The sequence below is a fragment of the Xyrauchen texanus genome, chromosome 34 (genome assembly GCF_025860055.1).
Source record: "Xyrauchen texanus isolate HMW12.3.18 chromosome 34, RBS_HiC_50CHRs, whole genome shotgun sequence".
NCBI classification, from domain to species: domain Eukaryota; kingdom Metazoa; phylum Chordata; class Actinopteri; order Cypriniformes; family Catostomidae; genus Xyrauchen; species Xyrauchen texanus.
Genome location: NC_068309.1, coordinates 30,485,407 through 30,512,284, shown reverse-complemented (window position 1 = coordinate 30,512,284; position 26,878 = coordinate 30,485,407). Strand labels below are relative to the sequence as shown.

General features: G+C 37.7%; 1 protein-coding gene across 2 annotated transcripts in view; it reads right to left on the bottom strand.

The window, feature by feature from the left end:
• Positions 1-2,298: 2,298 nt before the first annotated feature.
• Positions 2,299-26,878, bottom strand: part of rnf145b (ring finger protein 145b) — a 36,962-nt gene continuing 12,382 nt past the window's right edge. Inside the window, exons 3-11 of one of the 2 annotated variants that reach the window (XM_052104539.1) lie at positions 25,539-25,647; positions 21,028-21,119; positions 14,508-14,743; positions 13,934-14,109; positions 13,535-13,675; positions 13,199-13,381; positions 6,974-7,121; positions 6,150-6,506; positions 2,299-5,295 (exon numbers count right to left, since the gene is read on the bottom strand). In XM_052104539.1, coding sequence (XP_051960499.1) covers positions 4,888-5,295; positions 6,150-6,506; positions 6,974-7,121; positions 13,199-13,381; positions 13,535-13,675; positions 13,934-14,109; positions 14,508-14,743; positions 21,028-21,119; positions 25,539-25,647 — 1,850 coding nt within the window. In that variant the 3' untranslated portion in view covers positions 2,299-4,887. Of the gene's footprint in view, positions 5,296-6,149; positions 6,507-6,973; positions 7,122-13,198; positions 13,382-13,534; positions 13,676-13,933; positions 14,110-14,507; positions 14,744-21,027; positions 21,120-23,841; positions 23,964-25,538; positions 25,648-26,878 lie in introns of those variants that run through there. The other variant, XM_052104540.1, reaches the window with a different exon arrangement.

Sequence of the window (26,878 nt, the reverse complement as noted above, 5' to 3'; positions counted from 1 at the left end):
TCATTGGCTTTTCTGTGACTACCTGGATGAGTCGTCGCTGTGCTCTAGGAGGAATTTTGGTCAATTTACAAGTCAATTTGCATGTTAGTCTAAGAGTTTAAACTAGTCACTTGTAGCATAATGCAAAAAATTTAATTTTCCACAAATATCTTCTGAGATTGTTTTTTCTGATGTCATTAGTTGGTGATCTGCCACGTCTGATGCAGCCCATCAAAGGCCTGATAACAAGTTCATACATGGAACCAGGAGTGATGGAGCAGGGAGAGATCTACAGTATGCAGTGTTGTGAGTCCCAAGGTAGAGTGAGAAAATCTGCAACCAAAAAAAAGCATCATGCAGAGGTTTCTGTCAGAATCCACATAGCTGGTCTGTGTCAGACCAACTGTAGCTATTCTAAAGTTTACATTACATTTAATGCAGAGAAGATCCCTATTTCTCTATCAGCTATTAAGAGAATAGGTCAACGCTTTGAAACAACAGGCGATGTTGCCAGAAAGAAAGGATTTGGAAGGCTCAAAGCCTCTTCATGCAGGAATGACCACCTGCTGAAATGTACAGTTCTCTAAGACAGGAAAAAACCTACAAAAACTCAGCAGAATTCACGACTTTTTTGAGAAGAATAACCAGAATGGTTTCTAATGCAGGTTTTGTGTCTAGAAGATGTTAAAAAGCCAATGATGTTTTTGGCAGAATATGGAAAGTTTTGATTTAGTGTGGTTCAGCAGAGTTGTGTGGATGAATCACGATTTGAGTTGCATGGTGATATTCCAGAGAGGTGTCTTTGAAGATCTGGTGAAAAATACAATAATAGTGAATGCATCTCTACCACAGTGAAACATGGAGGAAGAGGTGTCATGGTGTGGGGAACCTTTTCAGCTGCTGGTACTGGTGAGCAGCTTCACTGTGAAAGTCTATGAATGCTTTGGTGTACAGGAGAATATTGCAGAAAGGCTTGCTTCCCACAATTGAAAAGTTGTTTTCTAAAGAGGAACGATCAGATTATATTTTTCAACAAGACACTGCTCCTGCCTACACTGCAAAGACCACCAAGAAGTGGCTTGAGAACAAGTCCATCAGGCTCATGTTTTGGCCTGGTCAGAGTCTAGATTTGAACGAGTAACATTGTTCATCTACTCATCAACTGTTTGAAGCCATCAACATTGAGTGGAACAACATTAACTATTTTTTCTGTAAAAAGTTGTCTGCAAGATTACCCACAAGGCTTAAACATTTAAAGAAACCATAGGAAAAAACAATCCCATACTAATTTACTTGATCTATTTGTTCAATTCTTGCTAATTTCCTGACCAATGATTTGTGGTCAAGACAATTAAAAGCTTTTTTTGTGCTTGACCCAGTTTTTATTTATTTATTTTTACCCAGGAGTGTACATTCAGTCTTTTCAGCAAATCGGTCAACTGGCGGCCATATTTGAAAAGTTTTCGGCTATTTCCAGTCATGAAAGATTAGCTCTTATCTATTTGAATGGGGGGGAAAACAAGTCTCCAAAACTGCTGTTCAAGATTACGATCAAACAACATATTTCAAATCAGCAGTAAAATCTGACAACACTGTTAAATAGTCTCGGATACAGAAGATATGTAGAAAGAATAATATACACTCAGTTAACACTATTAGGAACACTTTGGTCCTAATAAAGTGCCTGACGTGGTCTTCTGCTGTTGATGCTTTGATGTGTTGTGCATTCGGAGATGCTATTCTGCTCACTACAATTGTACAGAGTGGTTATCTGAGTTACTGTAGTCCTTCTACCAGCTCAAACCAGTCTGGCCATTCTCCATTGACCTCTCTCATCAACAAGGCATCTCGTCAGCAGAACTGCTACTCACTGGATGTTTTTTGGCACCATTCTGAGTAAATTCTAGAGACTGTTGTGCGTGAAATTCCCAGGAGATCAGCAGTTACAGAAATACTCAAACCAGCCCGTCTGAGACCAACAATCATGCCACAGTCGAAATCACTGAGATCACATTTCTTCCCCATTCTGATGAACATTAACTGAAGCTCCTGACCCGTATCTGCATGATTTTATGCATTGCACTGCTGCCACACGATTGGCTGATTAGATATTCGCATGAATATGTAGGTGTACAGGTGTTCCTAATAAAGTGCTTATTTGTAAGCATGTTTACGCTCACTGTGTCCTATTTTCATACATATTGGCATGTTTATGCACAGTGTGAGTTACGTGGCAAGGTTAAATGCAATTATTAATAGCAATAGTCATGCTTGCCCAAGCAAGAACTCGTAAAAAAATATGTCACCGCTCCATTCAAGCTACATTTGCATTTTATTTTCTTTAAAGAAATTTGTGCAAAAACTCAAGATACAGAAATGTTTTTCGAATGACTTTAAATGTTTGCTCATACATCAGATGTATTCATCTACACAAACCTGCCATTCTGAAATGTGTCTGTGAATCACAGTAAGATCAATTAAGCTTTAACTACATCAGCAAATCCACTATCAGTGTTTGGAGGATCAATCACACATCTACCTATGGAGAAGTCAAAGTGTTCACACAGTCCTCCAGACACTTCATAATGCTCACTGCGGCTTTAACACTGTATTTAAAACATCGTAAAAGAATATACAAAGGAATACATTTGCCCATATAAGTAAACACATTTATATTGAGCAACACATCATTTGCCCCAAGAGCATTTGTTGCTCAAGACAAAGACGAAAGTATCGATTATTCGCTATAAACAACATTAGTGCAAAGATATATAGTTTGGCATGACTTCTCTTGCAAACAAAATAAAGTGTTTTCCTGACAGCTTAAAAATAAATGGCAAAACTAAGTCTCCTTTTAAAGGGATCTTTGCCCCCAAAAATGGAAATCATTTACTCACCCTCATGTTTTCCCAAACTCAAAGTGAGTGAAAGAATTTTCATTTTTAGGTGACCTATCCATTTAATGCAATCAAGTGCTGTCGTTATTGGTGTTATAAACACTTCTGATACGCCAACAGTCATTCAAAACATGTACAGATAGTAAAAACATGCCAATTTCATTATGGGAAAATGCAGAAAGTTCTTAATGAAGTATCCACCCCAACATAATTGTTTTAAATTGATTGTCTACTTTTGTAATGTTCATTAAAACCAGAAAACAGGTTTACAGTCTGCAAAATGCATTCAAAGATGCTCGCTTTTAGTAATGAAGCCAACTGCCAAACTGACAAGTCGACGTTATCTGCACTAATGGTTAACATGGTAAACGGTGCATTTATATATAGGACAAAATGAAAAAGCAGTTTGGGGTCAGACATCCCTTTAAAACTGGGGAAATATTGTGAGGCAACATTTTAATAAAACATATGATCTGGCTCAATGGCACTTGAAAAGAACATTCCTCAGTTTCACTTCTTTGCAGGGGTCTTGGACTCTACGGTGGCTCAATTGTAGATAGACTTCTAGGACATTTACTGTTTTATGTACACAACTATTTCTCAATTCCAATAAGCTGAACACAATGTACATTAGCATAGTGTAAGAAGCATGAATCTCCTATTTTTTCCAAGGAGACGAACTCCATGTTTTGGTTGGAAGCAAGTTAAAAAATGTTTCCGAAATGTCTTTTGACCAGCAACATTGTGAATAGCTCATACAAAAATAAGTATAAGGGTGAATCTCATGAAACCGGTCAAGAAAAAGTCCTGGTCCTATTTTACTCCAAAATGAAAAATGATATGCAAAATAATTTAGCATATAGAAAATAAGGCCTATTTTTATGACGATTTTATTATTATTTTTCACATTATGACATTATTTTCAAGACAGTTACATTTAACCCCCACATTTTTATCACTGCAATGAGACAAAAAAATGTAAATAATATTCTCATTACAGCAACATGAAGAAAAATAGATATTTTAATTGGGACATTTTTATACATAGCAGTACTCTCCTGGTACTGCTCTTAATTTTTGCTGATTTTAATTTAAAAGATTCTTTTACAACAGCATAATTTGTTACTGTAATATAGGGTAAAAAAATACTGCGTTGTGGTAATGAGAATCATAACTGAAAACAATGGGACAAGTCAAAAAAAACATCCGGACTTGTTACAGTAATGTGAACCGGGGGTTAAAAAAAGTGTCCTGAAAATAATGTCACAATGAAAATATTATTAATGGTCCTAAATGTAGACTTCGCTTTTTATGCAAAATATAATCTTTTTTTCATTTGGGGTTAAATACGACCAATCACCCAAAAGACACATGTGACCAGCTTAAAGGGATAGTTCACCCAAAAGTGAAAATCTTTTTCTTCTTCAAAGGATCACAAAAGCAGAAATTTAGTAGATTTTCTCAGGTGCTCTTTTCCACATAATGAAAGTGAATGGGGATGCCATCTCCAAAAATAACAAAAAGCATCAGTAAATATCATAAAGTAGTCAATACCAAACTAGTGCACTATATTCAAAGTCTTCTGAAACCGATAGCTTGGTGTGAGGAACAGATAGAAATGAACATATATATTTGCCTGAAAATCCTTCCCTTCATTGCAGCTCTTAAAACAAATTTGCGTACAATAAAAGTTTGAATATGCAGAGATGTGAAGGACATTTGAGGGCTACAGCAAAAGGGAAGATTTTCAGTGAATCATTTTTGCTCTGTTTTGTATGGCTTCAAAAGAGGAGTGCTTTTATGTTGCTTTCTGATGAATTTTGGAGCTCTGTCCCCATTCATTTTCATTGTATGGAAAACAGCACTTCTTTTGTGTTCCATGGAATAAGGAATATCTTAGGGATTTATGATGGTGAATGATGAAATCTTTTCATTTTTGGGTGAACTATTCCTTAAACATCAACTAATGGAGTCCATTACATTGGCAATTTTAAAAACCTGTGTGTGTCATTTAACAGGCTGAATAGATTTGAGTGCTGCTTTTTGATTCGGAAGAGGAATGGACAACTGACATGGAGCATGACCCCTCAGTATCCACGTCACAATCTTTGGGCTGGGTCTGCAAACTCCCCGATAGCGAGTCTTTTCCGAATTCCTCCTCAGCTGTGGCTGTCATAGAGGGAGTGCTTTTGTCTTGGCCGTTTTCCTCAGTGTCCAACTCAGCCTGTGGTTCAGCTTGTCCCACCTCTGCTGGGTTCTGAATGGCTGGTGGAGTGGTACCGGTAGGGCTGGTTGGCTGTAATTGGCTTTTGAGTTGGCCGTGGCAGAGAGGACAGGTCTCTTGCACGTACAGCCACTTCTTCAGGCAGGTGGCATGGAAAAAGTGGCTACAGGGCGTGATGACAGCACACTTCATATCCTACGATTGAAAAAGGGAAGTGAAAAACAATGTTTAAAAAGTAGTCAGTTGTGATGAAAAGTGAAAGTATAAAGTGAGGTTTTGAGGACTGGTTTTATTGATAGTGTTAGCTGAAACAGATACAAATTGTGGTGAGCACAGTACATAATTGAGGTTGAAAAGACTAATGTCATGTTAAGCAATGTTCTACAAAAACCCTACTGTACAAAATGACACTATATGCACTATGCAAAACTACATGTTCTCAAATCCCACTATTAGTTATCTAGTCTGTGTTAAGGAAGTCCTGGTTTGGTTTAGAGTCATAGCCACAAGGCGCCAATCAGACGCGTTTCTCAGAGAGCATTTACATAAGATGCGCTCTTGCTTTCAAGAACAGCTGAATGTAGCAGAACAGAACAGAATGCAGGGGTCTCAAGAAGTTTCAACCAATTTTAACTTGACAATTATTTTTAAGAACACAACATTCAGGGGGCCTGGTTAGCTCAGCATGTAAAGACGCTGACTACCACACCTGGAGTCGTATTGAGTGACTCCAGCCAGGTCTCCTAAGCAACCAGTTGGCCCGGTTGCTAGGGTGGGTAGAGTCACGTTGGGTTAACCTCCTCGTGGTGGCTACAATGTGTTTCTCTCTCTCAGTGAGGCACGTGGTGAGTTCTGCGTGGATGCCATGGAGAATAGCGTGAGCCTCCACATGCGCTACATCTCCATGGTAACGCGCTCACTGTCAGAGTAATTATATGCCCTTACTAGTCAGGCATCCTGACCCCATGTTAGTCAATGTCAGGCTTGAAAGAAAAAAAACGAAAGAAAAAAAAAAAACATTTAAAACAACTTCAAGATCACTTCTTTACCTGATAGCAGATAGAACAGATGTCATTATGCTGCTGGAGCTGCAGTGTGGAAGCAGTGGGCATGCTCTGGATCTTGTGGACTGCATCTCTGCGCAGCAGGAAGCTCTGCCAGCCCAGCTGGGCCCTCAGCCAAACATTATAGTAGGAGTGAATCAGGATGATGGTGGAGCCCATAACAGTCCACTCCCCAAACAGAGTCTCTGAAACACCATACGCCACCACACAGACAGCCACCAGGAACTCCAGGAGCCGGTAGGTGCCATTGACACAGTAGATGACTTCATCCATGTTCTCAACAGGTACCTTACGGAATTCCTCCACCATGAAGAGTATGTAGATCAATAGGGTGCCAAGAACCTGATAATGTAATCCATTTAATTCATTTTAGAAATGACTGATGACAACATGAATCAACTATCGAATAACTTTCTATGCCTCTAAAATGTTTCCTTTCTGTTAATGTAACCAAGCAATAAATTATCAAATTCCAGATAGACAAAATCAAGTCCTGCCAATTATGATATTTTGACTGGCTATTAATTCCTCAAAAGTCATTTATTCACATTAATGTGTACTAGGAATAATACAATAAAATATATAATTTGGTAAACAAATATTACAAACAGCAGCATGACATGAATAATAATATTATTTAAATTATTTAAAATTACATGATTTTTTTAGTCCATTCTAGTTGTGATAGGGTCCACTTTCCATTCACACTTGGTTTTTGGAATGCAGGCCATTTCAATATGTATTACTGTGACGAAGTGGCTGTTTATGAATAAGTCTATGAATGTCGGCAGTGTATGTAAAAAGTTTACCTGCAGTGAGGTGAGGATGCTAGAGGAGATGATGATGAGCAGCCAAAAGTCCATGTGGAAGAACTGACAGATCATGTAAGCCATGTAAGCAGGGAAGATCAGCAGAAAGAGACACAGACTCACTGCTCGGAAGTGCTTCCACAGACTCCTACAAGAACACAAGCCAAAAGAAAGAAGTACTCTTGTATTAATTCATATACATTTTTAAATTCTGTTAACTATGTACAAAGCTTTGAATGGTCCTGCTCTACAGTGCTTGAGTGACCCTCTGACATGTTATATTCCATCACGTTCATTATGATCACAAAATTCTGTCTTGTTTATAGTTCCTAGAATATGAAAATCCACAAAAGGAGTTTGATCCTTTTCATATTTGGCTCCTAAACTATGGAATAGTCTCCCTAACACTGTTCGAGATGCAGACACACTCACTCAGTTTAAGTCTAGACTAAAGACTCATCTATTTAGCCAAGCATACACCTAAATTTATCCTTCAAGCCACAATTAGGCTGCTTTAGTAAGGTCTGCCGGAACCTTTTATTTGTTTCCCTGTCTCAACCTCAGGACTCCTATCCTGAGGTCACCAGAACCAGCTGGATCCAGCTCCACTCTTGCTTGGTGTCGGACTCCACTGCTACATGTCGCTGTCTGATGACTAATAGCAGCAGGTGCCAGCCAAACACCATTTCAGTCTATTACGATGGACTTTGAAACTTGGGACTTTGGATAGACTTCACCGAAATTACCGGCCAGGTTGAACTGCGATGCACCTCACTGATCTCTGCCTGCATCACCTCGGTCTACTGATGGACTACATTCTTGAAATGGAATGCATAGACTAACAATTGCCAACAAAACCCTTCATCAGCCAACTAACAAGGACAATGCATCTATGTGAACTTCTGCAGTTAATCCAGGATGGACTTCAAAAGACATTGGTCATTAATCTTACCGTTCAAACTAAATCTTTGTTTAAACACTGTCCCTTAACACTTTCTTAGTTAAATAATTTTAAAACATGACTTGCACTATACATAATTAATATTGGCATTATGTTCATGATGTTAGCCAGAGGGGAACTGGCCCCCACAGTGTGTCTGGTTTCTCCCAAGGTTATTTTTCTCCATTAATCAAAATCTAGTCACGTTCCCCTTGTTCAATGGGGTTACAAATACAAAGATTATTTAATTACTTATTTTTAATCACGATTAACAATCGTCTTTTATCTAATTACACAATGATGATTCATCGACATTATAGACATTACAGATTTATCTTCTGTTAATGCCTGATCTTCTGTAAAGCTGCTTTGAAATGATGTGTGTTACGAAAGGCGCTATACAAATAAAGATTACTTGACTATTTGATGTCTTACAGAAATCTTAATTTTGTGATTCTTTTGAAAAGAGTTAAAACTGTGGTATTAGTGCAACAAAATAAAATGTACAGTTGAGCTTTCATTTGAGAAACGACTTTCTACCACAATTACTCTAGGTGGCGCTGATTTGCGGTGCAAATGTTTTTAAATGTTTTCTTATTTTGTTATTTTATATGAAGTATTTGCTCCCATCCTGATTTCTTCTGTTTTTGTGTATATCTCATAAAAAAAATTCAAACATTCAAACAAAATCTAACATAAAACAAAAGCAATCTGAGTAAAAACAGTTTTTAAATGATATTGTTATTTATTGAAGCAAAACAATTATCCAATACCAACTGGGCCTGTATGTTAAAGTATTCTCCCCTGATAGTTACAAAATCCCCAAATCAAATGGGGTTCAGCTGGACTAGACACACCCAGGCCTGATTACTGCCAGCCCGGTTCAATAAAATCATCACCTAAATAGAACTTTTCAGCAGCATGAAGTTGGCTAAAAGGTATCACCCAGCACACTATGCCAAGGTTGAAAGAAATTCCAGAAATTAGGGAAAAGGTGATTGAAATACATCAGTCTGGGAAGGGTTACAAAGCCATTTCAAAGGCTCTGGGACGCCAAAGAACCACAGTGAGAGCGAACATCTCCAAATGGAGAAATCTGGCACAGTAGTGAACCTTCCCAGAAGTGGCCAACCTTCCAAATTTTCTCCAAGAGCACAGCGACGTCTCATCCAGGGAGTCACAGAAAAGCCAAGGACAACATCCAAGGAACTGCAGGCCTCTCTCACGTCAATAAAGGTCACTGTTCATCACACCACTATCAGAAAGACACTGGCCAAAAATGCCATCCATGGAAGAGTGGTGAGGCGAAAACCACTGCTAACCCAGAATAACATTAAGGCTTGTCTGAATTTTGTCATAACACACCTTGATGATCCTCCAATCTTTTGGTAGAATGTTCTGTGGACTGATGAGTCGAAAGTTTAACTGTTTGGAAGACATGGGTCCCGTTTCATCTGGCATAAATCAAACACACAATTCCACAAAAAGAGCATCATACCTAAAGTTTTGGAATAGCCTGGTCAAAGTCCTGACTTGAACCCGATTGATATGCCGTGGCAGGACCTTAAACGGGCAGCTCATGATTGAAAACTCTCCAATGTGGCTGAACGAAAGCAGTTCTGCAAAAAGAATGGGTCAAAATTCCACCACAGCATTGTGAAAGACCAATCTCCAGTTATCGGAAGCTTTTGGTTGCAGTCGTTGTTACTAAAAGTGGCACAACCAGCTATTAAGTTTAAGGGGGCTATAGAATATTATGGGCAGAACGACAAACAATTGCTATGGAAAATTACTTGAATCTAGGATCAACATCGGAAATTCCTCAACATCATAAATTAAAGACTCTGCTCTGCTAATGCCAAATAAATGAGCCATAGGCCTGAAAAGAGTCCATTAAAAGCTGCTCTGTTGAGTGTCAACAATCTCAAGAACGTTCTTTGGACGCACCGAGTTCTTTGGACGCACCGAGACCTCTCCTCGTACATGTGGTAAGGTAAATGTGGGGTAATCAGAAATACCCCCGCACTTAATGGTCTTCACATGACTTAAAGTCTACTCTTCTGAAGAACCCCCCATTCCAGAAATCCAAAAGAAGCTCCTTTGTTTCATTCATTCAGTAACACACGAACACTTAAAATTATAGTACAGTGTAAAAAGTCTTCACAAAAGATGTTCACAAAAGCATTTGTAATAAGATGGTTATTTATATCTTCAGCTTTAGTGTGTCAAAAGGAAATATAAATGTTAGACACACAAACATTATTTTTGCAAATAGAGAAGATAATAATAGAAGAACAGGGAGCCCTACAACAGATGTCATGGCCCCCACAGAGTCCCCCACTGAACATTGTGTCTGTCTGAGATTACATAAAGAGAAGCAATGAGAGAGCCTAAATAGACAGAAGAACTGTGGTGAATTCTCCAAGAAGCTTGGTATATCCTGTCTGCCAACAACCAAGAAAAACTGTGTCTAGGTGTACCTAGGAGAAAAGGTGGTCACACCGAACACTGATTTAGCTTTTTTGTGTTTTATAGGTTTATGTAAAACTATTTTTTTCATTATTTTTGAAGACATCCTCACTAATTAACATTTTTCACAAGTGCCTAAAACGTTTGCACAGTACTGCATATACTGAATGACCACCATGATACATTTCCTGTGTCACATGCTAAAACTCTGTACAAGACAAGGGAGAGCTTGGGAAGGATCCCTCTGAACTCTTTTTAGCAGGACATCTCATCTTAATCCAGGAACTTTGACATAAATCACAAAACTAACTTTTCTTGGATTTTAACAATGCATATACATGTACTATGAGCTATAACACTATCAGAAGACTTAATTTGTATTATTTTAAACTGCACAAAGCACAGTCTACTTTTGATAGTAACATTTTATCTTAAACAAATTGACTGTAGCCTGATGTGTAGTGATTTGTAATCACTTATAACTGACAAATTGATGATTAATATCTTTAATCTTATTTTATTCATGTCATATTACTAGAATGGTAACCATTCATGATAAAGCACATCATGCTTACTATCGTTGAGACTTTTTCAGCATTTGAGGAATGTTTGTTAATACATTTTTTATATATTCAGTTGTATCCAAGATATAAAAAGTCATGATTAAACATTGCCCTATTTTGAGCAGGAAACAGGAATCTTCAAAGACAAAGACTCATTAATCACCTTCAGAAGCAGAGACAGGGAGATGGTTCCAATATCAGAAATCTCAGTATCAGCCGATACCAATCCCAAGCCGATACCAGTGTTGTTTTTTGCATGATCAGTTTAGAATATCTTTACATTATTGTGTAGAACTAATTGAGAATAATCTTTAATATGTAAAGAAACACAAACCTCTAACTACACATTATTTTAATATAAATGTATAGTTTATTAAGAAAAACTATAGTATACTAGACAATGTATCAGCAAAATTAACAGTAATTCCAGTCTTCAGTAGAAAAGAAACCAGTGTTATATTTTTGCAAACATTTTTGTACATGCATCTGGACTTTAAAGGATTCAGATCTCTTTTTTTTTTTCAGCTCACATTTCATTCACACAGATATTTTTTGGAACCCATTAAACTTTTGTTATAATATATTGGTATATATTGTAAACAAATACTAATGATGACAATAATAATAATTCATTGTTATTAATATTATTATTGACTTTTCATTTTAAATACAACAGTAATATATTTAAATTGTTTACTTTTTAAACACTCACGCTGTTATTTTGACATTCTAAACTCTCCCGGAAGTCCTGTATGTGTCTGTTTTTAGGCAAGTTCACAGTAGTTTAATTCGCTTCTTATTCAAATTCTGGTAAAATGCACCTCCGGTGTCATTCTAAATGCATATTATAAGTGAACCGAACTATTGAGCATCTACATCTGAGATGCTGTCCTTGAGTACCACTCAAATATTGTACACCACTGCAAATGCTAAAAATAGCCGCGAGTGCATCACCAGCCTGTGCGTGAATTTGTCAATAGAGCAGGACTATTCACTAACGTGCTGCGCATACTATATATTTACTTATTAAACACAGCCTTTTGTGATTCACAGAGCTATCGCATGTCTTCAAGTGGCTTTGAATAAAATGCACGAGTCATATGAATTGCTTAAATGGTGTTTTTATTTTTGGAGCTTGAAAGTAACGAACATGGGTAACACACAGTATCGGAGTTGGATCAGGCTTGTCGGACCCATACCGATCCGTCTAAAAGCTTCAGTATCGGAGCCGATACTGATCCAGGTATGGACCTAATCTGCTCTACGATTCACACGTGATGGGAGTCGCGAGTCTTCCGACATCCACGATCATAACAGAGGTCCAAAACATGGTCTATAGACTCCATAATGTTCAATGTTTTCTTTTGAAGATAATTTCCATTCACCAATCGGTTTCATGTTTGTCTATATAAGTTAGTTAGTTAGTTTGTTTGTTCTTTTTAGATTAGATATAAAGTGTTGTTGTATTCAAAGAAAATTGTATTTGTGGTATATTTTGATAATCTCGTCACTTGATTTTTAAAAGCTCTGCGGTCCGAGCTTGAACTATATTTCAACATATTTGTTATCTTATTTTCAATAAGCTTTTAGCTTAATTAAAAAAAAATTAACGCAATTAATCACATGCCCACGGACCATAATAAGGAAGATTCCTGAGAAATGCAAGCTTGTAGTTGGATAAAAGCGTCTGCCAAATGAATAAATGTAAATGTAAATGTAGTACCACCTGTTTACTCCAGGAGGGCAGTAAGTGATATTTCAGCTGTATGAGCAACGTGCAGTTTATACAGTGAAGAAAACACTTCAATAGGCAGAACAACAAACATGTGTAACATTCTTGCGTTCAAAACACTCGAAGGAGCGCAAATACGATCTAAGGGATCTCAAGATGTGTTTAAAGATTGAGTATTAAACTATATTTAACTTGACACAGTGACCTAAACATTTTATGTTTATGTCGCAACACACCCGAGACGTCTGACACAGGTGTAAATTGACGGGCCCTCAAACAAGACCTCATAATAAATCTCCAACTGATTGACAAATTCACTTGTGAAATGGATTGCTGTGAACTGTGTCAATGATTGACTTATGATCAATAATATGGTAGTAAACAATTAGTATGAAAAATACACAAAAATAGAAGAATGGGAATGCTAATGATAGCTTTCTTCAGGTATATTAGAACTGCTTGGTTCAGGCTTTAATTGTGTGTGAAAGTAGCAGGAGCAATGTATACTGATCAGTGCTTACTTGTCTCTGGAGGCTCCCAGTGCCAGAACTATGGGGTCAGCAATCTCCAGCATGGACTGCAGGATGGAGGCCACAACGATGAAGAGGATGATGCTGAGAAGGAAGGCTCTGTGAATAACCTGCAGCTCAATGAGTCCAGTCTGAACAGCCAAGATTAACAAAGTGATTCCTTCTGTCATGCCCCTGAAAATAAGAACAAACGCAGGATGAGGCATTTTAACCACTTGAAATATTGTATACACTGATCTCAGCTCTCTACAAAAACTGAAATAACAAGAATCATTCCAAAACATACCTTTTACAGAGTTTAAGCATATTTTGAGGGCTGCTTCTCACCTATGCATGGTGTTGTCATTCATGAAAGCTCTGTAGCCCTGCAGGTAGAACTTGCAGAGTGTCAGGACGCCCAGCGCCACAAAAGACACAGTGAAGACCAGCCCCAGCAGAGAGTAGGGAGTACTACAGCACTCAGCAATACTGAAGATAACACACACAACCACATAACACTTACCTACACAATCTCTCGAAAACTGTTCCGCAGTAGCATTCACAGTTTGAAGGTGAAATACACCTTTAAGAACGCAGCATAAGAACAGCCTTTACATCGATAGGCAGCTCACAAGTGTTTGGACAGAGCCAGAGTCTACTGAGTCAGTCTCACAAAAGATGCAATCTACATAGTGGGAGTTAAATGTAGTTATGATGGCATGGGTGATGATTTGGGTGTCATTTTACCTGGTGAGGAAGAGAAAGAGCAGTCTCTCTCGGGAGGGTGGCTGGTTCCGTGTGCTGAAGTAGGTGTAGATCTGTAGTGCGAACAGCACCAGCCAGAAGCACATAAAGAGCACAGGTAGTACCAGCTGATTCCACAAAGACATGCCTAGAGCCAGCAAACCGTACACCTCCACCACCTAAACAACAGAGAAATGAGGTAAATGTCACATACAGGGTGTCATTTTAATGGCATTCAAATATATTGCCATTAATTTAGTTACAGAGGCAGAATCCCAAAAATAATCTAGCTTTATAATAACTAGATTTTTACACTTTGTGAAGAAAATGTAAGTGGTGCTAGCCTGTGCAAAACCCACTACAATGATACCAGGGTGTTCCTATGTGGTTGCTAGGGTGTTCCTATTTGGTTGCTTCCCACCCCAAGTCTCTTTGATATTCTGATCCCTAGACATAGCTTAGGTGCATGTATGGGATTATTTCACCAACACCAGGTAAAATCCTAAATCTGATTACTTAAAGTAATTGCACATCTATTACCTAATGTGATTTCAAAGTTGTAACAGCGAAGTCATACCTGCACCAGCTCTCTGTATGCAGTTTTGGCCAGATTGTAGGGCACTAGCAGGTTTGTGGCCAAGAAGTACAGAACCTCCAGGCCAGTGAAGATCATGGCAAAGCGGTTGATGAAGACAATGGTCTCCAAAGGCACAAGGCAGAGTCTGGCCACCAAAGGGAGCAGGTGAGCAGAGAAAAGCCAGATCTGTTTGGTCTGCATGACGCAGGAACACAGAGTACACACCACGAGCTGACCTGTGGGAGAAGACAGTCTTACTGAACAAACACAAACCTAGATGAAATGAACACAAGTAAATTACACTAACACACATAAATGAGCCACATTCAATGTCTCCATTGGGAGTGCTCATAATCTCATTGGTTTTGTTGTGTTGACATGGCAAATAAAAAGACCCAATAAGCCATAATCAGCTAAATACACACAGGTTGGCAAACACTAAGGGTTAAAAGAATCTCATGTACTACTTGCCAGTCCATTGACTTACGGTTTCTTTTTATTGACAAAACAAATGTAGACTTACCTTAGCAACGTCAAAAGGTCTGGCTCTATTGCATTTTAAACAAGAAGTGGCCACTTAGAAAGACTGACTAACTGACATGTAAAGTGATTACTTTGTTGGTTTTGTAATTAGGTGCCGTTTAGAGGCAGGGTTATCGGAGTTATGGCATACCATAATAATAGGATCGGCATGGACAAATATTAATGTCACTCTCTGCAAATGATGCAAAGAAAACACGTGGAAAAATGTGTTCACAGTGCTGGGTAGATTGCTTGAAAATCTCAATCTGGTACTTTCTACAAACTGCATGACTAAAATTATATTCAGTAACGTAATCTCTTGGATTATAATTTTAGTTAATCTAATCTGATTAATTTGGGATTACCTCTGACCTAACTCTTGTTGATTTAATGTCACATGCATTTCAGTAGGATAATCGATATAATTTGTACATATTGCTTAACTGCAATAAATTGCTAAAATATTAATGGATGTCCAAGATGGCAGAAAGATTATATATTCCCATTAAGAATTTAAAAAATAAATGTATTATTATTATTATTATCCAGACTTCTAGAATCAATCTTTAGTAAAGGTCACTGGATATGACGTAGATAACATTTCACAGTATATCAGCAGTATTTAGTCATTTGAATAATTACTCGTCATGAGAAGGTATGGTCTCGCTTGAGTGCTGCTTTTGTCCACAAATTCAGGAGCATGGATTGCAAATATATTTTACATGATGCAAAAATATGACTTGCATGTTTTCCCCAGTGATGATGATAGAGCTCTAGGACCAACAAATAACAGACACATATGTATATATATATGAAATATAAATAAATATATACATTTATATATAAATAAGTACATTTATTTGCTACTAAGTTTTTCAAACTAATGTGAATATCTTTTCAACTTTGTTTAAAAACACAGCTTCCTCCCAGGCTTAGGGGCTGTTCACACAGGATGCTTAATTGCGTTCAAATATCAGCGAGATGCAGTGCAAAGGGAGCACAAAAAAGATGTCTTAAAATGTTAACCAACACAGCATTTTAAAAACACAGCGAGACATGTCACAATGTTCAAAAACAACCGTTTAATGCATGTTTAAATTATTATTATTACAATTTGTTGTTTTTTTTTTAGAAAAGTAAAGGCACAAGGCACCCTGTGAAAACAACCCTTTACATGCTCCCGGACTATGAAAAAATGTGGTTGTTCTCACAACGCAGAAACATTGTACAGACAGTTTATACTGAAATGCTGGTGCTGCCAAAAGGTACAGTGTGTGTAATCTGTGTATAGGTTGGGCGATTCGACATGACTCAAAGGATGGCTTTTGGTTGAAGTGTAAATACCCCCTAAACTATCTCAAATTTAGACAAGTGTCCAAAAGTCTGCGACCACATTGAATATCTGGAATTTAACATCTGCTTTTAACCCTCTCGGGTCTGAGGGTGTTTTGGGCCCTGGAAAAGTTTTGAAATGCCTGGACATGTGCTTTTTTCCAGTTGCTTAAAAACATATAATGGCTAAAGTCTGATTACACTGTATTCAGCACAAACTGGGCTACAATAATATGTGAGCAACATGTGTGTACAGGTTTGTATTTTTTAGAAAATAAAGTTTATGCATGGTTTTTGAAAAAACTAAATTTTTAAGTAATTGAAATAAGGCCATGTAACACATACTAATCATTTGTCCACAAGCCTTTTGAGAACTGGATCTTGTAGCCTAGAGTTTTTGCTACAAAATTATGTGAAAACCATCCTGATCACGCATTCATACAAACCAATATACTAATTTAACTTTTGCAAGACACTTTTAGTGTTAGAAAGGTCATATGTGATGAGGCGTGAACTATCATGAATGTTGAGGTGATTCACACCTGTGGAGACAAAAGACCCCTCCCCTGGGCCTATCAATGAGGAATGTGACAGAAAGAGAATGAATGTGAGGAGACTTAATGATCAAAATCAAGTAAACTGACTATATATTTTCTTTACATAAAGACTTTACTTAATTTTAGACCCACACTACCGTATAAAAGAAGTCTCTTCTGCTAACCAAGACTGGATTTATTTGATCCAAAATACAGAAACAACACTGATATTTTGAACTATTTTTACAATTTAAAAGAACAGTTTTCTATTTGAATGTAATGTAAAATGCAATTTGTGATCAAAGCTGAATTTTCAGCATCATTACTGCAGTCTTCAGTGTCACATGATCCTTCAGAAATCATTATAATATGCTCATTTTCTAAGACGGGCATATTTAAAATGCATTTTACTCATTTAACCTGAACACATATTTGCAAGCACAAGCTTCGTTGATGAGGCAGCATAAACACTAGTTAAAATATAATCTAAACATTCATATTATTTTACATCATATTACAGATCATATTTATATTATACAGCATACAATTTAAATACCTGCTTTAGCCGAAACAGCATTTAAATGTAACTAAAACTTGCTTATTAGGACAAATTTCAAATGTCAATACTCTTGAATCCTGGCTGGCAAGTCTGGAAACACTCCCACTAGTATATAAAATAGCATGTCAACTAATGAAAACTAATTAACTTAATCGTCCGAAATTGTATCCTCGGCTGGATCAAGTCTCTCTTCAAAATACAAATGTTCATCGGAGTCCCGCTCTTCTTCTGAGGAAAATGTTAACTCTTCCTTACTATCCAGGAGTTCTCACTTGTGTATTGTGCTGTCTTTCAAATGTGCAGAAAAATGAACAAACTTGTTGTTTTTAAGACACAGTCGGGGGCGTTTACCATTTGCTTTGATCGTCTCAGCACATTACCATATGAATGGCACGCTCTGCTGGTGGGTGGGATCACATTAGAGACAATTTGCTTAGCCAGTAAAAACTGTACATCGCTTTGTTTCATAGATTACATTGCAGGAGAATATTTGTTCTAAATTTAAATACTTGTATTTAAAAGTACACATTTTAAGCTTTCTTTAGACATACATTTCATTTTTGTGTGATAAGTATTCGTGGAGTTTGTTCATTTTTGCTCACCCTATTTATTTTATTTATACTAAAAAAGCACAAGGTTTGTTTTTATTGTGAGTGTACACAAATAAAAGAAGACCCTTTATAGTCTCTAATGATGTCTTACACTTATCTGTATGCCCAAAAATGACGGAGAATTTTATGTTGTTTCTGCTGAAAAAATCCAGCAGAGGGTTAAACCAGGAAAAACAGGAACCTTACCTGCAACTTGTGAAGCCCATGACAGTACGAGTTCATGCTGTCATTAAAGCAAAAGGGGGCTATACCAAATGCTTAGAAACTATAAAATGAATGTTGATTTTTCAATTTACCTTCTCACTCAAACAGCTGACAATCTAACTTCAATCGATTTTTCTTTTGTTTAAATGAGAAAAATTTGATTTTTTTTAAAAAAAATATATGCATTTGAACTACTTGTCTCAGAATTTGACCACATTGCACATCAGAGCTTGTGCAATGTTACAATACATAAATATAATTTTTGTGATGTCAGTTACTTCCTAGGAGTCTAAAAAACACCTAAAATGCAGAACAGAAATGAAATAAACAAGACTATTGTGTCAGGTTTCTTCTCCTTTATCACAAACTGCTCCAAAATCAACTCTTGACATGGATAACCTGCCAACCTGATATTCTCCTAACCCTTCTCTATGTAACCTTTAGCACCTCCTTTGATGAAAGCGGATTAGGTTACATTTTCCTGAGTCTCTCTAACATAGGACAAAGTTCACTCTTCCTTTTAAAGCAATTAAATCAGTTACAAGTGTATACAAGACTATGTACAGTGAGGAAAATAAGTATTTGAACACCCTGCTATTTTGCAAGTTCTCCCACTTGGAAATCATGGAGGGGTCTGAAATTGTCATCGTAGGTGCATGTCCACTGTGAGAGACATAATCTAAAAAAAAAAATCCAGAAATCACAATGTATGATTTTTTAACTATTTATTTGTATGATACAGCTGCAAATAAGTATTTGAACACCTGTCAATCAGCTAGAATTCTGACCCTCAAAGACCTGTTAGTCTGCCTTTAAAATGTCCACCTCCACTCCATTTATTATCCTAAATTATATGCACTTGTTTGAGGTCGTTAGCTGCATAAAGACACCTGTCCACCCCATACAATCAGTAAGAATCCAACTACTAACATGGCCAAGACCAAAGAGCTGTCCAAAGACACTATAGACAAAATTGTACACCTCCACAAGGCTGGAAAGGGCTACGGGGAAATTGCCAAGCAGCTTGGTGAAAAAAGGTCCACTGTTGGAGCAATCATTAGAAAATGGAAGAAGCTAAACATGACTGTCAATCTCCCTCGGACTGGGGCTCCATGCAAGATCTCACCTCGTGGGGTCTCAATGATCCTAAGAAAGGTGAGAAATCAGCCCGGAACTACACGGGAGGAGCTGGTCAATGACCTGAAAAGAGCTGGGATCACCGTTTCCAAGGTTACTGTTGGTAATACACTAAGACGTCATGGTTTGAAATCATGCATGGCATGGAAGGTTCCCCTGCTTAAACCAGCACATGTCAAGGCCCGTCTTAAGTTTGCCAATGACCATTTGGATGATCCAGAGGAGTCATGGGAGAAAGTCATGTGGTCAGATGAGACCAAAATAGAACTTTTTGGTCATAATTCCACTAACCGTGTTTGGAGGAAGAAGAATGATGAGTACCATCCCAAGAACACCATCCCTACTGTGAAGCATGGGGGTGGTAGCATCATGAACAACCTCCTTCCCTCGGTTAGAGCATTGAAGATGGGTCGAGGCTGGGTCTTCCAACATGACAATGACCCGAAGCACACAGCCAGGATAACCAAGGAGTGGCTCTGTAAGAAGCATATCAAGGTTCTGGCGTGGCCTAGCCAGTCTCCAGACCTAAACCCAATAGAGAATCTTTGGAGGGAGCTCAAACTCCGTGTTTCTCAGCGACAGCCCAGAAACCTGACTGATCTAGAGAAGATCTGTGTGGGAGGAGTGGGCCAAAATCCCTCCTGCAGTGTGTGCAAACCTGGTGAAAAACTACAGGAAACGTTTGACCTCTGTAATTGCAAACAAAGGCTACTGTACCAAATATTAACATTGATTTTCTCAGGTGTTCAAATACTTATTTGCAGCTGTATCATACAAATAAATAGTTAAAAAATCATACATTATGATTTCTGGATTTTTTTTTTTAGATTATGTCTCTCACAGTGGACATGCACCTACGATGACAATTTCAGACCCCTCCATGATTACTAAGTGGGAGAACTTGCAAAATAGCAGGGTGTTCAAATACTTATTTTCCTCACTGTATTTGAGTGGGCTACTTGCTTGCCATTCCTTTTTTAAACGTCTCATTAGGAAAACTGGAAGTGTTTCACAGGGCCTCTATTTATTAGCAAACTGAGTACACAGAGATCTGGTTACTTCTCTTTCAGGTTTTATGATATAGTTTAGCAGTCAGGGCTCTTTTCCAGTCAGGGTGGGAACTAAATTTCAGTAATACAAAACCTTGAGTAACTCCTCCAGAAGAGAACAGAAATGTGTTGTTTTGGAGTTGTATATGGAAGAGGGTAACAGTAGACATTGGCTGTGTCTGAAAACAGAAAAATGCTACCTTTTCAGGCTGTTTTGGCATCAAAACACAGATTCAATGTATGCGTCACATCCGGTCTACTAAAATGCCTCCCGTCCATCGATTTTTGAAGGCAGCACAGATTTATACTTCACCTTATACTGTACCTCCTAAATTCCTGCGTGTGATTTGGATGTTGATTGAAATTAATAAATAAATATCATTAAATATTTGTTTGGTTACCTCTAAGCTCATCCGAATCAGAATCTAGACCATTAGATGGGATGTTATGGTGGCTTGGAAACTGGTCTGAAATCAGTTTCCTTTAAAGGAATATATAAAACACTGTTAAGTTAATGACTGGTTGGGCAGCAAGACAGCTGTATTTGGTTTCAGTGATGACAGGACATACCAATGAGTGCCGTGGTGAAGCGGTTCATGGACAGTGGCTCCAGGTAAATGGGTCCCTCGTAGCCCGAGTCCAGCTCGCCACGTACATAATCCCTACAGAATCAGTCATTGCACACTTACAATCTTTGAGCAGTTTAAAATGATTTGCAATCCTACAATGCATTACAATCCTGATCAATGAAACAGTCATGACAATGCAATGCTAAGCCTCTAGAAAGCAAAATTAATGCCAATATGCTGTTAAGTGCTGACATTAATGCATGAAATTATTATTACTGATTAAATGACACTGTTGCTAGAAGTAACAGACTAGCTCAGGGCTCCAGACTAAAAAATGACAAAGGAGCCATTGGCTCCTAAACTGAAACATTGAGCCAAATGGCTGTTTTTAGTCTGCAAATCACAGAATTGCTCGATTTAGATTGCTGTTCAGAATCAAGATAGAAAGCAGAATAACCCATTAATCTGCGGTTTAATAAACAGACCGATGCCGATCTTTTGAAATCCGGGTCGGCCGATGGCCGCTTAATGCTGCCGATTTATTTTGGCCGATATTTGGCCGATATGTGCTTGTTTTTAACCTCTTATTTGAACCTTTTATTTGAAAGATAAAATGTAACAAATAATTACTTAAGATAGACACAATTTCTCAACAAATACATTTATTGAACACTTGACCAATCTGCACTTGTACACTTAAATTAAAAATGTATAATGTAAAAACATATTGTATAAATAATGTATAACAAATATATTAAATAAACAAAGCAGGAACTGTTATGAACTGGTCCGAGACACGAAGGTTGAGATCGAAATGCAGCTTTAATTAAGGGGCAATCCAGACATGTAATCCAATATTCAGAGCATCCAAGAGAAGCACAGGCATAACTAGGGATGGGTATCGTTAAGGTTTTAATACCGATACTGCTTATCGATCCGGTACTTTAACTCTTTCCCCGCCAGCGTTTTAAAAAAAAAGTTGCCAGCCACCGCCAGGGTTTTTGACGATTTTCGCTAATCTTTAATGGCCCGCAGAATATTTTCTTCCATGAATATATGAAGATGCTATATATCAAAATAAAGATCTGGGCCTCTGCTTTTAGGCAAAAAAAACGATTTTATTTTATCTTCATTTGTTCTTTTTATATTGCGACTTGAACAGAGGTAGGTTTTGTCAAAAAACAACATTTCAGACAAAAAGCTGAGAAAAAGGCATGTTTATGTCTGATATTTTGAGCTTCTCATACTCCACTTCTTCATGTTTGAGACGATCCCAGTCTGTTTCTTTGATCAAAGAGTTGCGTACTCTTTCAAAACATGCGCAGGGGTCTTCCTTACCGTATAACACCTAAAACACGGAAACCCGGAAAATTCCGTGTTTGGCGGGGAAGCGTTTTTTCATAAAACACGGAAAATTCCGTGTTTGGCGGGGAAAGAGTTAACGGTATTCTTAGCGATTCTTTTGGTTTATATATATATATATATATATTTTAAACAAAGATAAACAAAAGATAAACAATTACACAAAGATAAACGTTATGTAGGCACAGTGATTTAATTTCAGGAAGGTCTACTAACATTACTGTTCAGGTGTGGTCTAAAAATAAATCTAATAAAGTAATCAATTGTAAAATAACACTGCATAGTTTATCATAGATAGATTAATGCTTATTAATGCAGAAGTTATTCATTCAAGAGCTGTAAGTGATTTTCTCTTTGCCTTTTGTTGTTTGATTCGCAGTAATGGCTCAATCGTCAGCATGTTGATTAGACTGCTTCCCCTTTAAGACCGAGTTCAGATCTAATAGGCTCCTGATGCACCATATTTTCTCCCAACTATTTCCATAACTACGTCCATTTAAGACATAAACTGTGTTTAAGTGAATCTCCAAGCTGGTCGTTTTGACATATTTTTCTGTATAGTTGATCGTTTAGCACATGAAACCCAAAGTAGCCTATAGTTTACTTGTCTCGTTGCGGTCTGTTTCGGAGCGCGCGCCACCTTGGGAACGGTATCTCTTGCGCTCTTTTTATTATTAAACGCGTCCCGCAATTTAGCAACAGTAGCTAGACTGTATTTTACAACAATCACCGATCGTGCTGATTCTGACGTTAAGTTTGAGTTTTAGGGAGAATTGTCAGTGCACCGCTGTGAAGGGAAGGAAGTTGTGCTAGACAGAATGCGGCTTATGTATAAATATTCTTTTTATAATCTTTGGAAGGTGAAATCTAAAATAAAATCAGACTAATATCACAGATCTAAACCAGGCTACGTTTGAATGTCACTCATTAAGCAGGGCTCGTGTTGTGATCTCCCTCTCTCTCTCTCTCTGACTGCGTATAGCTAAATTGCATCACAGACAAATGGTTTCATATTATTATACATAGAAATGGCTGGTGAGATAAAATAACTTTCTCTTTATAGCAATAATAAATGTATTTTCTTAATTTCTCCAGTACTGACTGCAGAACCGATAACGTCCGAGCTTACCAAAGCCAGTCCTTCAATAGCCTATAGTGCGTTGGTATCTTTTTTATTACTTATTTCTCTGCATTGAGTGACAACCCTCTCAAATATAAGACACACAAACAGAACAAATAATAGTCTCAGATTCACTGTCTGTAATTGCAAAATTCTTGCTTACTTGTCATTGTGACATGATAGCAACCCTTCTGCTGTGATAATGCAACTTCAACTACGCTATCAATATCCAAAGTAGCCGGACGCGTTTGTCGCGTTTTTTCTTGAAGTTGGCAGTAACATATCAAAAGTTTTTAATTAAATATAAAGGAGTTATACAAATTTAATCCTTACCGTTTTCTCAAAGGAACTTAGCTCCTTCCTTAGGCACTGGATGAGGTCTGCTCACTCTGCTGGAAAATGACTCTAGGGGCAGTGTGCATCGAACACGTGTTCCACAACAACACTAGGCTGCCCACAGATGCGCCTGCCAAATAATCGGCTTGATATACTTGGATATTGGCCGATGCCGATTATGTTAAAAAATGCACACAAAAAAACGGCCGATTAATCGGTCGACGTCTAATAAACAGTATATAGTACATAGTTGAGAAGATATGTTTGCATTCCCTTTTGTCTCAAATTTTCACACCCCTTTCATAATTTATACAAATATAAGAGTTTTGTATAAAAAATATTTTTTTATTTAATACTGCTCTTCAAAATCTACATTACAAATAATTACATAAAGTATAGTATGCATTTAGTAATGTGTTGTCTTTTTAAGCATCAGTGAATGTTTTCACCTTGTGTAATAGTTGTGAACAAGTACCTCAATTGTCCCAAGTGTCAAAATATTATTATATATACAGTATATCAATTGTTTTACAATATTGCCTTAGTCTTTTACTGTTACCAGATGGCCCAGACACAGAAACTACATGAGTGCAAACTGAATGAAATCCCAAATGCAATTTATTGTGCTACTATGATCCCAATCAATATTTATCAGGAGAAAAAAAAGTAATGCACAATACGGGACTTTTAATTGTAAAGAAGCCCAAAATACACATGGGACTCTTATTTTGAAATGTCTGCACTCGCAGTTGTGAGCTCACTGATGGCTGATTCCCTGAGAAAGTGAATCTAATTCAAACTGCTAACCTAAACTCCTGAGTTCAAACCCTCAGTTTTTTTCGAGTCATTCGTGAAAAAGATCCGGTTCAAAAGAATAATTTGGTCACAACTCTCTTGCGCTGGGTTTGTTGTGGTTGCGTGTGGTGCAGCGAGCTCGTCAGAAACGGAATGGGTGAAAAGCAGCGTGAGACACACTAATGTGCACTCTATAGATGTATTCAATATCTCATGAGATGATATCTGATGAAACCGCAAACGAACGCACACAACTCAACTGTCACCAATGACGAATAGATTTTAAATTATAGTTCCAATAAATTATTTTGTCACATTTGCAACCATTTTGGCCGCAGTCTGGAGCCCTGCTAGCTAGAATAAATAAGTACATAAATGAGCACCATTTGTGTTTCCATCATACATCAGAGAATGCTAAATGTTTAAATACTAATGCTACAGTAAGGCCAGAAACATCCTTTACACAATTACACATTAGCAGATGTGAGCACTTGGCCAACACATTCCCAATTCGTGTTTCCGTTGAATAACTTAACATGCTTTCTTGTGCAAACCTCAGTCCTCAAGAGGGTGATAAAGTTAACTTCTAACATCTGTGCCAATAAAGTGGATGTTGTTATTCAGGTGCTCAGCAATATTGTCTTCAAACTGTTGCTCTGACATAACAGTTGTTGACTTTGAAGAGAAAACTTACAATAGAAGCTTAAAGTTCACACTAATGTCTGCTATAGCGCACGTTGTGGAAAGCAACTTGTACATACGTTTTGTTATGAATTGCGGTCAGACACAATTTGGGATGCAACAATGCACAAAATCAAGCTTGCGTTGCTAGAACCCTCTGTGTTCATGTATTGTGTAGAGTATGTTTCGGCCACAAAACCTTCCATTTGAGCACAGACCTGGACAGCTGGTGTCCAGCGAAGAGCAGAAGAGCCGTGAGGACTAAGAGGTAGAGCTGCACCAGGCGCTGCCGGGGTAATGTCAACAACACCAGACTGAGGATATAACCTGATGAGAGAAAGTTTGATTTAGTGAAAGGAAAAATAATGTCTTTACAGAGTGATATTTTTTATGCAAATATTATGTGTTTGGGATATGAGGGAAATTATAAAGCCAGTTTGCTAATCCAATTATGGTTAACAGTTTGACACGTGTAATCATTTAGCAACAAGTAATGATGAAAGATATATCCTCTCTGTAAATAGTTTATTGTCCTAACCAGGCATTTTTTTGACCCTTTGGTTTTTGACCCCAAACTTAGAACAACACTAGCATCTGTCTGCCAGGGATGCATTGCAAGGGATGCTTAGAATGCAAAATGCTTGTGAAGGCAATTTCTACAGAGACGAGCAGCAATGAGAACAGGCAAATTACATGTCATCAATTGTGGTATACTTCTGCAAATTAGGCTGGATATCATCATGGTCAACATGCTCCATGTGCAAGGTTTCCCACCGCTTTTTAAACAATGAATTTGCATGACTTTAAATCATTCCTGATGGCTGGATGAGGATTTTCATAAATAATTTTATGGTGATTGCTAAGGCAGATTTCAGGTAACAAACACTAAAGGAGAAGGCAGAGCCTATCATCATTCACCATTCACTTTCATTCAAAAAGATGCAGTGAAAGTGAATGTTGAGAATATTCTTATTTTGTGTTCCAAGAAAGAGTCATTCAATTTTGAACACAAATTTTTAAAATGACATGAGGGTGAGTAAATGACAAAATGGAAATGTTTGGGTGAACTATCCCTTTAAATCCAGAAACATTCCAGCTAGTGCAGGAATGCTTGTCTATCTCTGCCATGTTGCTTTATAGGTGTGTGTGGGTGCGTGTCAGAGGCAAACTGCAACTGGTCTTTCCATTCGTCTTCACCTAGTGAATGAGAATGATGCTTATGTAATCTCACGCACGCACACACGCACACACACACACGAGCACACGTGCACACGCACGCATGCATACACGCACGCACGCGCACGCACGCACGCACGCACGCACACACGCACACATGCACAAGCAGTGAAGTAGAGAAGTACTTTGAACCAAGTATACACAATACATGCCAATATTTGCCAACAGTTGAATTAACTTCTATCTGTAGTATGTTTAGTGGTTTAGTTCCTGTGGTCATTTAATGTTCGTTACGCCCTCCGAAAAATATATATATATATTTTTTTTTTTAAACAAGAGGCAAAGTGAAATAATACTACAAACAGTCCAATATGAAGCATAC